The 11859-nt window shown below is 40.7% G+C and overlaps 2 protein-coding genes across 4 annotated transcripts in view; both read left to right on the top strand.

Moving 5' to 3' along the window:
* Positions 1-11859, top strand: part of RNASE4 (ribonuclease, RNase A family, 4) — a 19517-nt gene that overhangs the window by 1591 nt on the left and 6067 nt on the right. The window lies entirely within an intron of this gene.
* Positions 10710-11859, top strand: part of ANG (angiogenin, ribonuclease, RNase A family, 5) — a 2921-nt gene continuing 1771 nt past the window's right edge. The window contains exons 1-2 of the mRNA XM_008588495.1: positions 10710-10754; positions 11478-11509. Coding sequence (XP_008586717.1) covers positions 11486-11509 — 24 coding nt within the window. The 5' untranslated portion in view covers positions 10710-10754; positions 11478-11485. The remainder of the gene's footprint in view (positions 10755-11477; positions 11510-11859) is intronic.

The raw sequence follows: 11859 nt of genomic DNA, 5'->3' as shown, positions 1-11859 counted from the left end.
TTCTAGAAATTACTAGTATGGAATATAAAAGCTGTGTGGTGCATTGGAAAGCTCTAGTCCCAGGAATGCCATCTGTTCCTTGGGCAATACACGTTTCTCTCTCTGTTCCTCAGTTTCTTCATCTGTAAAGTGAGGGGTTGGGTGATGATCTCAGAGGTCCCTCCCTCTCTTATTCTGTGACTGCACGGGGTGATGGGGTGTTAGTAATATGACTCTTATCTAAAAGAAAGTACTTCAGTAATGTGGAGATGAACTATAGTTTGGCAGAAAGGATGGGAAAAACCATTTTAGGAAAAGAGAAGTGGCTTTGGCTATTGCTGAAAGAATAGATATCATGTTACAAGCAGACAAGAGCAAGAGGTTTGTCCAGTTATTGATGGAAGCATTTGCCATTGTGACTCAAATTAAAGTAGATGGATTAAAAAGGTGGACTACTGCGGCTGGAGAAACCCCTCTTTAGGAATTTTCATTTAATCTGTATCTGAGCAATCTCTAGTAATTCTCAAAAGAATGCCTTGAAATATCTGGGAAAGAGGGAATGGGCACAAAGTCCAGAGTTTGTTGAAAAGTGAATGTTTAAAGTTTGTCTTTGGTAAAATAGGCATGTTGACAGGACTTTGTCCCCATTCTCCCTCAATCAATAGTGTTCCCGCTTCCTGAAGGCCTGATTTTTCTTTTCATGTAAACTTTCCTTTCTTTAACCATTATTTCTGTTACTGAATAAGATTCATGCTTGTAGACCTAAAAAATGTTAGTTAAAAAGGAATTTAGAGATTATCTACTGTATTCCTTCCATCATCTAATTTTATGGACAAAGTTAAACATGCCCATGTACTTTGAAAAGTTTGTGGAAAAATGGAATTAAAAAAATAATACAAATCTTCTTAGGAACTTTTTTTTCCCCCTTGGGGGAGTGGTGGGGGCTGGCTGGTATAGGGACAAAACCCTTGACTTTGATGTTATTAGCACCATGCAGTCTACCAGGGAAGCTAAGCACCAGCACTTTCATAACTTCTTGAAGTACCCTCATATATACTCTGTATAAAGAGGGAAAGTACCAACCCTAGACTCCTTGGAAGGAGCACCCATGCTTCCTGTGTTTATATGTGGGGGCACTATTGATTTGAGGGGAAGACAGAAAAAAATTCCAGAAAAGGGGGAATGACTTTCAAGTTCAAGCTGTCAGAACATTTTTTTAACTATATGAGTATTTCTTTCAATTGGCAGTCGTTTCACACATATTAAAATTACTGACAAAGGTATAATGTTCCTTAATCATACCCTACAATTCCTTATTGTATTTTGAAACTCTAATGAGTATCTAGATGTATTTCATAAAATTGTAAAAAATTTTTTTTTCAAAACCCAATTTTCTGTTTCAGTATAATCCCTTTTGCAAAGTTTAAAAGAAAAACAAAAAAGTGGCTTTTTGCAGTGTCAACTATGTGGGCAGGTTGTGAGTCGTAAAATTGTAAAAAATTTTTTTTTCAAAACCCAATTTTCTGTTTCAGTATAATCCCTTTTGCGAAGTTTAAAAGAAAAACAAAAAAGTGGCTTTTTCCAGTGTCAACTATGTGGGCAGGTTGTGAGTCCTCCAAAGGTCCTCAGGTGAAGGCCAAAAGGCAGAGAAGGGACCTGCCTGTGTTCAGAGTCTGAAGGCTGCTCCCCAGAACTACTGCATAACTGTAAAATCACTGTTCTGTTTGTGTGAGTTGATGCTTGAACTGGTGCTTCAGGCCAAGGGACTATGTGTGTGCGTGTTTTGTACACTGGGGTGGAGTACCTTATCTCTACTTTTGGTGATTTATTAGAGAGGGGCCATGTTGATCAAGTCATCCGAGGCTGTGGGAGTTGGCTGCTGCTTCCATCCGGGACTGCTGAGGCAATAGGGGTGTTGCAATGAGCCTGGCAGCTCTCCTCCCTAACAAATGAGTGGGTGATAACTTTTTAGAACTCACTTCTTCAGTGTTTTAAAAAATGGTGTGTGATCAATTTAAAATAGGTACCACTCACAAATGGTATGTTTGCCCACAAAAGGAAACCGAGCACTTGGACACTCTCCTAGATGCCAGTAGGCCCCTCTCTGTGGGCCCCATGTCCCATTGCTCCTCTTTGCTCCTGAAACACTTCAAACTTTGGCGTTTGGCATTTGGCAATACTGGTCAGAGGCTTGTCTGCCCCTTCCTTTCCAGAAACTCCAGTACCACCAAGGCACCAGGTACTGAGGGAAAGCATTTTATGGCAGTTTGTTTAGTCCTCTTCTCACTACCTCCACCCTTTTTTCCTTTGAGTTCAGGATTTGGTTGGGGGTGCAAGGAGAAGGGAAGAGGACAAGGAAAAAAGTGAAGTTCAGGCCGGTCTGTGCCCAACAAAGCTGAAAAGCAGGTGAAGTTTGTCCTTCCATGCTGCCCACTTTTCTTCCTCCTTGAAGAAAGGAGGTAACTTCTAACAGTTACCAAAAACTGTTCTTAAAATAGTCTGTAAAGCACATGCTCAAGCATATATAAATTACTGACAGATGTTTTAAAATTTACCCTCCTAGGGGTTTTTACACTGGAGAAGGATTAATACAACAAAAATGAAGGCATATCAGTGGGATTTCAGGAATTATCAGTAAGCTAGAAGCAGAGCTTTCCTGGAACCTTGGAAACCTTTCTGCTCTGCCTGGGAAACAGGCCTCCCTTATTTGGTAACTGTTACTCAAACCCAATCGTGTCTGTAAGCCTTTGAGAGAAGCCAGGAGAGTTTGCATGGCTGGGGTCCAAAGTGAGACCAGATGGTGCATTCCTAGAAGCAAGGAGGGAATAACAAAAAAGAATTTGGGACCTAAATGTCAGTCACTATTTTAGATGCTAAGAATATAGAGATGAATAAGAGTTATTCTTCTCTCAAAGGGTTCCATCTAATGAAGAGACAATGAGATCAATTAATTAACGAGTAGTGGTTAATGGCCTGTTTCCCTGTTTACACCAACCTGAAGAAAAATTAGATCCATCCCACCCATGTTATAAGAACTCTAGATCAGCTCACACTCTTTTGTGAGCATTCCTGAAGTTCCCAGAGGGTATAAACATGCCTGTAAATGAGCTCCTTTAACTCACACAGTGAGGCTGCCTTTTTAAAATTATTTTTTAACATTTATTTGTACATATTTGTGGAGTAGAATATGGGGTACAGTGTGCTGTTGCAGTACATGCATATACTGCACAATGATTCACTTAGGGTAAATAGCATAGTTTTGTACCCGTTAGTCTATCACTTCTCCTCCCCCCGGCCCTCCCCGACTCCTGTCCTCTGGTAACCATTATTCTACGTTCTACTTCTGTGAGAACCACTTTTTTTTTAAGATTCCACATATGAGTGAGATCATTCAGTACATGTCTTAATGCCTGACTCACTTCACTTAACATGGTGGCTTCTGGTTCCATCCATGTTGCTGCTTTGTCCTTCCCTGCTGCAGCTCCCTGTGTGAGGTCTATCACTGCCATGCAAAGGGACCAGGGTGCTGACAATGTCTATGAAGATGCCATCAAGCAGTGTCCTCTTCCTTTCCAGTAGAGCAAACCATCTGACCTGCTGCTCTAGCTCTTGTGTCCAGATTTGCCTCAAATTCATCCCAACAGGACCCTCTTGTAGGGGAAGGTACTTTATCCCTGCCCCACCCCTCCACCACCCCTTGTCAACAATGTAGCGAACTTCTTTACACTGACTTGCTTTTTCTGAATCTTAGAGATTTCACAAAACAAACAACCTTTATTTTTATTTAAATTTTTATTGCAATGTCCTCTCCCTAGAATCCAGGAAGCTGGGTCACAGGGGATGTGAATGGCACTGCTCCATGGCATTTGTATCTTTCTCCTGCCCCTCATCATGTTCTTCAATCAGGATGAATCCTTTCCCAGGGGCATCAGAGACTCTTATTCGAATAGGCTTCCCTCAGGCCCATTCACCAGCTTTTCAGACACACCTGGATATATCTGAAGTCGAGCCAATGCAATTTAAGCCATCAGCTTGAGGCCTCTGCTGCATGCTTGTTTCATTAGGGGTATGCATTCGGTACGGTGAATCCACAGAGAAAGAAATGGAGAACTCCAGGGATTGGATGGGATTCGGGAAGGTCAGTCGGAACTCAGAAGAGGCGTTGCTTGAGCTGAGTCTGGAAAGACGAGTAGATTTTCTCCCTGCAGATGAGTCTAGAATATATAAGTGTGAAGCTATATGTATGAAAATAATAACCATAATTACTCATTATAAACTGTCAAGTTAACTCCTTGGTGTGTAAACTTTGATGGACTTCTTGAATATAGAGCATTAATATTCTTTTCCTCTCTTGCCTGTGAGGAGAAGAAGAAAATATTAATTCTTGTGAATACTAACAGATTAGTTTGAGACAGAGTATATAGTTGGCCTAAAGAACAGTCAGGACAAATTTCACTGACAAAAAGCTACCTGACAGTTATGTGTTTGGATATAGAAGGATATGTCTACATGAATTTTACCAGCAGATGTGAGTTTCTGCACCTTTGGCCTAGGCAGATTCACTTCTGTACCACAAATAATCTGTCTCTTATTGGTTTTCTCCCAATTCCATTTTACCTTGCTTTTTGGGAAATTTAGAATTGAATATATGAGTAAGGAAGTTGTGAGTGAGAGAGATGTTAGATATTGGTGGTTGTGGGGTATGTTTGCTGAGTTTTGATTTCTGGATGTCTTAGGGAGTCAAGATTATAGTAAGCCTGAGCAAATATTAGCTGAGTTGTTTTAAAATAAATGTGTAAATTTTGCAAATCAGAAACAAAGATATCCCTTTACCTCTCCAGACTGGGACATGAGGACTTTCAAACTCCAAAGTGTAAGTGTTTTTTTAGGAGGCAAAGCCTCCATGTAGTGTCAGTCTAATGCCTTAACTAGATATGATATGTGGGCCTGGCTTACACATTGAGCCTTAAGGGATGGTGCATCTCAGTGAGGTTGGGCCACAGGTCACCCTGTCATGTGTTTCTCGTAGCTGGTACTTTGTGCCACCAACTAAACTTAATTCCATGGTCACTGGACTTTTGCTAGTGAAACTTGTAAAGGCTCTGTTAGGCTTAATGAGAGCCATGGAGTTTCAGACTTTTAGAACCAGCAACTCTCTCATTTTATAGATAAATAAACAAGCCTGGAAAGGAAAATAAAGTCAATCATCAAAAAAAAAAAAAAATTACTGAGTGTCTGTTGTGAACAAGCTCTGTGATTCAAGGTAAATAATATGGACCATGCTCTCCTATAGATTTACATATCAGTAGGAGACACTGGCAAGTAAATAGTCAATTGTTTGCCCAAGATCACATGAGTAATGGCATGCTTGGACATGGCACCCGTGAAACCTAGCAAACAGGTAAACCTTTATTTTGTAATATCCTTATGGGCTAATCCTTAGCTTTGTGGCTCTTGCTTTGACACTGTGTCTAGTGAGATGCCCTTGGTCTTAATATTTAAAGCATAGAGAGTTTGGGTAGACTCTAAGCAGGCCTGCCAGCTCAGACTCCCTTATGTGAAAGCATTATGCCTACAATCTGTGCAGCGTTGGCACCTCCTAAGGACCAACAATCTCTACAGAAGAAGCCATTGGTAACATTCCTATACACCACTGTCACCTAATGACTCTTTTGGGTACTACCAGCTCTGGTTCTACTTCCTGGTTTTTGAACTCTGGGATTCTGGCCCAGGCAGAAGGGTATTGACTGTGCAACCCCTAACATCCTTTATAATCTTGAGAGCCCAAGATTCTACAGTTGCCTTTGACATTAGAAGTCAATATTTGCCCATTACAGAGCAAGAGATTTAATTGATTACAAATCAATAAAACTTTGATAATATAGTTCATAAAACTAGAAAGGGAAAACACACCCAGGAGACTGAAAAACATGATGTAAATGTAAAGAGCTTGGCAAATGAGTAGCCTGGCAGCCCAGCAGCTATGTTGGAGGAACAGCCATGTGTGAATGCTTGTTATCCTTTTAAGGGTAGCTCTATCTTCTGCAATCTCTTACTATTTTATAAACTCCCAAGAACACACTGGCACTTGATTCTATTGCAAATTCTAATCTTTGTACTTAATGGAAACTTTTTCAGCTGCTGTTTGTTTCAGTATTATGGGGCTAGTGGGTTAGCTCAGTTGCTTAGAGTGCCACCTTATAACACCAAGATCAAAGGCAAGGGTCCCCTTACTGGCCATCTGCCAAAAAACAAACAAAAAAGTATTTCAGTATTGTGGAACGACAAAAAAAATTCCTTAGCATATAATCTGGTATTCTTCAGAAGCATACCAGATTTGTCTATGTTTATTATGAAACAGACAAGGTAAATCAATGCTAGATGCTGATTAGAAAGAGAGCTCACTTTGCTCACTGAGTTATGCCTTCCTATGTAACCAGTAGAACCCTGGATTTTCTTGTTTTTCTAGATTTACAGTCAATCTCCCAGGACTGTTTAGTCACACTACAGGCCTCATGCTAGGATCCATGACCTTTTTAAGGGCTGCAAAAATATTTGCAATGAAAATGTTTATTGACTTTACACACAAGAGAAGCACTAAATAAAAATTAATAATTAATTAATTTAATGTCTATGAAAATGTACCATTTATTTTTAAATTGGGGATTTATAAGAATTATATTACATTTAAGAATAATTTAAGGTCAGATTTTTCTTCCATTAAGAATTTTCTCCTCATAAGAATTTCTCAGTATTTTGTGATGACTACCAACAAATCACAGCCAATCATAAATTAAATTAGTTATTCAAAGACAATTTAAAAATAAAAATAATACAAATCAGTTAAAATTTTACAGTGAAAAGTCATTTTTATTGTCAGATATGAGGGCATTCAAATATATTTGATATGATGAGTTTAGCTTCCCATTATCCTCTGGTTGACGCTTCCCTGGGCTCAGGGATTTCTAGAAGTTTCTCTTCATAGCTCTCACCTCCTATATTACTGTCTCATCTCAGTAAATTGTAGCTCCCTTCCCTTCCCCATGGATGTCACATCCTCTTTTAATGAGGCATTTGGTGTGTCTTAATGGTCTTTGTGTCCCAGGACCGAACACAGTGCCTGGTACCCAGTAAGGGCTTATGTAATGTTTGTTATTAAATTAATTAATAAATGAGTTAAAGAATATAAATGGATTTTGTAATGCTATGACTGATAGAAAGATAAATAGTCAGTGATCCTAAGGGGTAAGAAGAATGGTGGTGACTGGAGGTTGTGGGATAGATCTGTGGTGGTTTTTAGAGGCCTTGGATGGTCTTTAAAATTTTCTCCAAAGAACTAAAGATATAGTCAGAAACTATCTGCTGCAAACACCAAATACCTTTCAATTCTCAAATCTTCAAATTTCATAATCTTACCAGCAGATAGGCTCGGCATGCCCTCTTGCACAAAACAAATGACTCAAAAATCCAAAAGTTGGTGCAAGGATTGGGAGGTATATTCAGATAACCGGCATCTGATGGATGACCAGGCTAAAATAATCCCAGCTTCTGATTCCTGTTCTGGGGTTTTTAAAGGGGAAGAGGCGGGAAGGGGAGGTAAGTGTTTTGTCCTGCAGGAAAAAGGGGACGACCCTCTACATGATCAGTAGAGGGTCTGAGTCAGATGTCAGGGTCCCATGATGGTCTGGTGGTGTTCAGGAGCTACTATATAGACTTTCCAAAGGAATGGATTGCCATAGGTGTGAGGTTAATGAGGAAGGGCAAAGAAAAGATAGAATTAGGTGACAGAAGATACCTGATTTATGATGCCCTGTCAGAGAGAAAACTCCCTGTCCTTTTAGCCTGAGTTGGCAATGCTGTTTTGTGCCCTTCCCACACCTCCTTTTGCCTTTGGTAGGAGCCTCTGCTGGAAGAGGTGGTGATGGGCCTGGGTCCCCTGTTGTTGGTCTTCATGCTGGGGCTGGGTCTGATCCCACCAGCCCTGGCTCAGGATNTTTTTTTTTAAGATTCCACATATGAGTGAGATCATTCAGTACATGTCTTAATGCCTGACTCACTTCACTTAACATGGTGGCTTCTGGTTCCATCCATGTTGCTGCTTTGTCCTTCCCTGCTGCAGCTCCCTGTGTGAGGTCTATCACTGCCATGCAAAGGGACCAGGGTGCTGACAATGTCTATGAAGATGCCATCAAGCAGTGTCCTCTTCCTTTCCAGTAGAGCAAACCATCTGACCTGCTGCTCTAGCTCTTGTGTCCAGATTTGCCTCAAATTCATCCCGACAGAACCCTCTTGTAGGGGAAGGTACTTTATCCCTGCCCCACCCCCTCCACCACCCCTTGTCAACAATGTAGCGAACTTCTTTACACTGACTTTACACTGACTTGCTTTTTCTGAATCTTAGAGATTTCACAAAACAAACAACCTTTATTTTTATTTAAATTTTTATTGCAATGTCCTCTCCCTAGAATCCAGGAAGCTGGGTCACAGGGGATGTGAATGGCACTGCTCCATGGCATTTGTATCTTTCTCCTGCCCCTCATCATGTTCTTCAATCAGGATGAATCCTTTCCCAGGGGCATCAGAGACTCTTATTCGAATAGGCTTCCCTCAGGCCCATTCACCAGCTTTTCAGACACACCTGGATATATCTGAAGTCGAGCCAATGCAATTTAAGCCATCAGCTTGAGGCCTCTGCTGCATGCTTGTTTCATTAGGGGTATGCATTCGGTACGGTGAATCCACAGAGAAAGAAATGGAGAACTCCAGGGATTGGATGGGATTCGGGAAGGTCAGTCGGAACTCAGAAGAGGCGTTGCTTGAGCTGAGTCTGGAAAGACGAGTAGATTTTCTCCCTGCAGATGAGAGGCTTGAAGTCTGACTCCACCATTCATCTGCTGTTTGATCTTGAAGTTTCATTATAAGCAATACAGACGGATAATACTTGCCTCACATGATCCTGGTGACGGTCAAGCGCAATTATGTATGTAAGAGTTTTCATAAAATTAAAGGTAACATTGATTACTATAATTATTGTGATGATTCCAAGTGCAGTTGTTTTACTGGCAGGCAGCCTGTCTTTAGTTGACACCTCGAATGCAGGCAAATTGAATACTTGGAGGTAGGTGGATGACAAGAGGAGGTTGAGGATATTTAAAAAGATAATACTTCTAGATCCAACACCAGTGTAGGCGAGTGCTGGGGGTCTGTGAAACAGTTGGCACCCTGCTGCTGCCTGAAATTTGAAACTATAGGATCTATAAAGTGATCCTAGTGACCTATGGCCCACCGTTTCTATGCAGGTGATGAATTTACTTTGTGAGTGGATGCAGTATCAACACTGCATTGGTGATGGAGATAATTTCACAACTCTGTTACAAGGAACAGAAGATTGAGTGTTCAGGGTTAATCTCTTGTGGATAGGTAAAGACCAATGGAAGGAGAAGCCCAGGAAACTTAGCAAAGATATTTCTGGGGGTTAGTACCTGGGAGGTTGAGGCGGGAAAGCAGGGTACAAATAGCTGTCACGTAGCCTTCTAGAAGTGCTTTCCTAGTTCTATAAAATCTATGGAATAACCTGATTAGCATCCTTTCATGAAATCAAATTATATGGATAAACAGGAAGTACAGTAGAAAAAGCATCGTACTGGAAGACCATCTCTTATTCTGCAGGCTTCTTTTTTTTTTTCCCCCTTTTGTCTTTTTTACTGACCGGCAACGGGATTGCAACCCTCGGTGTTGCGCCCGCGCCACGCTCAGCCAGTGCGCGGGAACTGGTCTCCACATGGGATCCGAACCCTCGGCGGGAGCACCACCGTGCTCCCAAGCAGCGCACTCTCCAGTGCGCCACCAGGCCGGCTGGCAGACTTCTTCTAAGACAGTTTTTGGAGTTGGCCCATAAGATCAGAGATATTTTATGGATCCAACTGTTAAATGTAAACAGTGAAACTTCAGTCCTTGCCCATGACAAGAGTAAGAACCACAGACATCAGAAAAAGGAAGCTTTGGGACAAAGCTTATGTTTATCAAACTTTGCCTCCTAAAGCAAATATCTAATTGATTCGGGTGGATTAATATTTGACCCAGTCATGCCCAGGAAAAAGGTGAATGCCTCTCCTCGTTTGCTCAAGAGCAGTGTCCTTGGTTTTCATGTCTCTGCCAGGATTGGGGATCCTTAGATCTATTTTACCCACGCCTTTCATATAACGCTATATAATCAGAACCAGGAGGGGGCCTCCAAGTTCGCATAGCTAGAACCCATCTCCAGGAACATACAGCTGGAACCCATCTCCAGCTGAGGAGAAACTGCCAGATTTTTGTAAGATTCATCCTCTTTGGTAATCTGTTTTTCTGTTTGTTTTTTTAATATACTATTTCTAGCCATCCATTTCAGTGAAACTATTTTCCCCCTTTAAAGCCTTTGGGCTGAAGTTCATGAAATAAAAAGAAAGCGGATCAGATTCTAAAGTTTAAAATGAAAACAGGTTTCTTTTGGGATAGACTGTATGTGGATAAAGGGATATAGGTGAGACTGGGAAAAAGTAGACGTTTGGGACAGATTCCTAAATTGTGATAAAATCCCCAAAGGTCTGGGGCAGCCATTTGCTGAAGGGCATCTGGAGACCCCATTATAGGCATTATATGTGGCTTAGCAGGAAAAGAAACAGAATGTATGCTTTTAGCACTATTTCCTTCTTAACTATCCTTGCGAATTTCTTTCCTTAGGGAAGTTTTGGATGCTCTTTGGAAGTAAAGTGGAACACAACCTGAGATCAAAGGAAAGTATACTGGCAGGTTGAAGGGAAAAAAGAAGGAAAGGAGAGAAAGGAAGGAATATGCTTTGGATGTTATGCTTTCACTTTGGGGATATTGTTCTAGAATATATAAGTGTGAAGCTATATGTATGAAAATAATAACCATAATTACTCATTATAAACTGTCAAGTTAACTCCTTGGTGTGTAAACTTTGATGGACTTCTTGAATATAGAGCATTAATATTCTTTTCCTCTCTTGCCTGTGAGGAGAAGAAGAAAATATTAATTCTTGTGAATACTAACAGATTAGTTTGAGACAGAGTATATAGTTGGCCTAAAGAACAGTCAGGACAAATTTCACTGACAAAAAGCTACCTGACAGTTATGTGTTTGGATATAGAAGGATATGTCTACATGAATTTTACCAGCAGATGTGAGTTTCTGCACCTTTGGCCTAGGCAGATTCACTTCTGTACCACAAATAATCTGTCTCTTATTGGTTTTCTCCCAATTCCATTTTACCTTGCTTTTTGGGAAATTTAGAATTGAATATATGAGTAAGGAAGTTGTGAGTGAGAGAGATGTTAGATATTGGTGGTTGTGGGGTATGTTTGCTGAGTTTTGATTTCTGGATGTCTTAGGGAGTCAAGATTATAGTAAGCCTGAGCAAATATTAGCTGAGTTGTTTTAAAATAAATGTGTAAATTTTGCAAATCAGAAACAAAGATATCCCTTTACCTCTCCAGACTGGGACATGAGGACTTTCAAACTCCAAAGTGTAAGTGTTTTTTTAGGAGGCAAAGCCTCCATGTAGTGTCAGTCTAATGCCTTAACTAGATATGATATGTGGGCCTGGCTTACACATTGAGCCTTAAGGGATGGTGCATCTCAGTGAGGTTGGGCCACAGGTCACCCTGTCATGTGTTTCTCGTAGCTGGTACTTTGTGCCACCAACTAAACTTAATTCCATGGTCACTGGACTTTTGCTAGTGAAACTTGTAAAGGCTCTGTTAGGCTTAATGAGAGCCATGGAGTTTCAGACTTTTAGAACCAGCAACTCTCTCATTTTATAGATAAATAAACAAGCCTGGAAAGGAAAATAAAGTCAATCATCAAAAAAAAAAAAAA

This window comes from Galeopterus variegatus, unplaced genomic scaffold (assembly GCF_000696425.1).
Source record: "Galeopterus variegatus unplaced genomic scaffold, G_variegatus-3.0.2 Scaffold4864, whole genome shotgun sequence".
NCBI classification, from domain to species: Eukaryota; Metazoa; Chordata; class Mammalia; order Dermoptera; family Cynocephalidae; genus Galeopterus; species Galeopterus variegatus.
The sequence above is the reverse complement of the archived record's forward strand: the minus strand, read 5'-3'. Positions and strand labels throughout refer to the sequence as shown.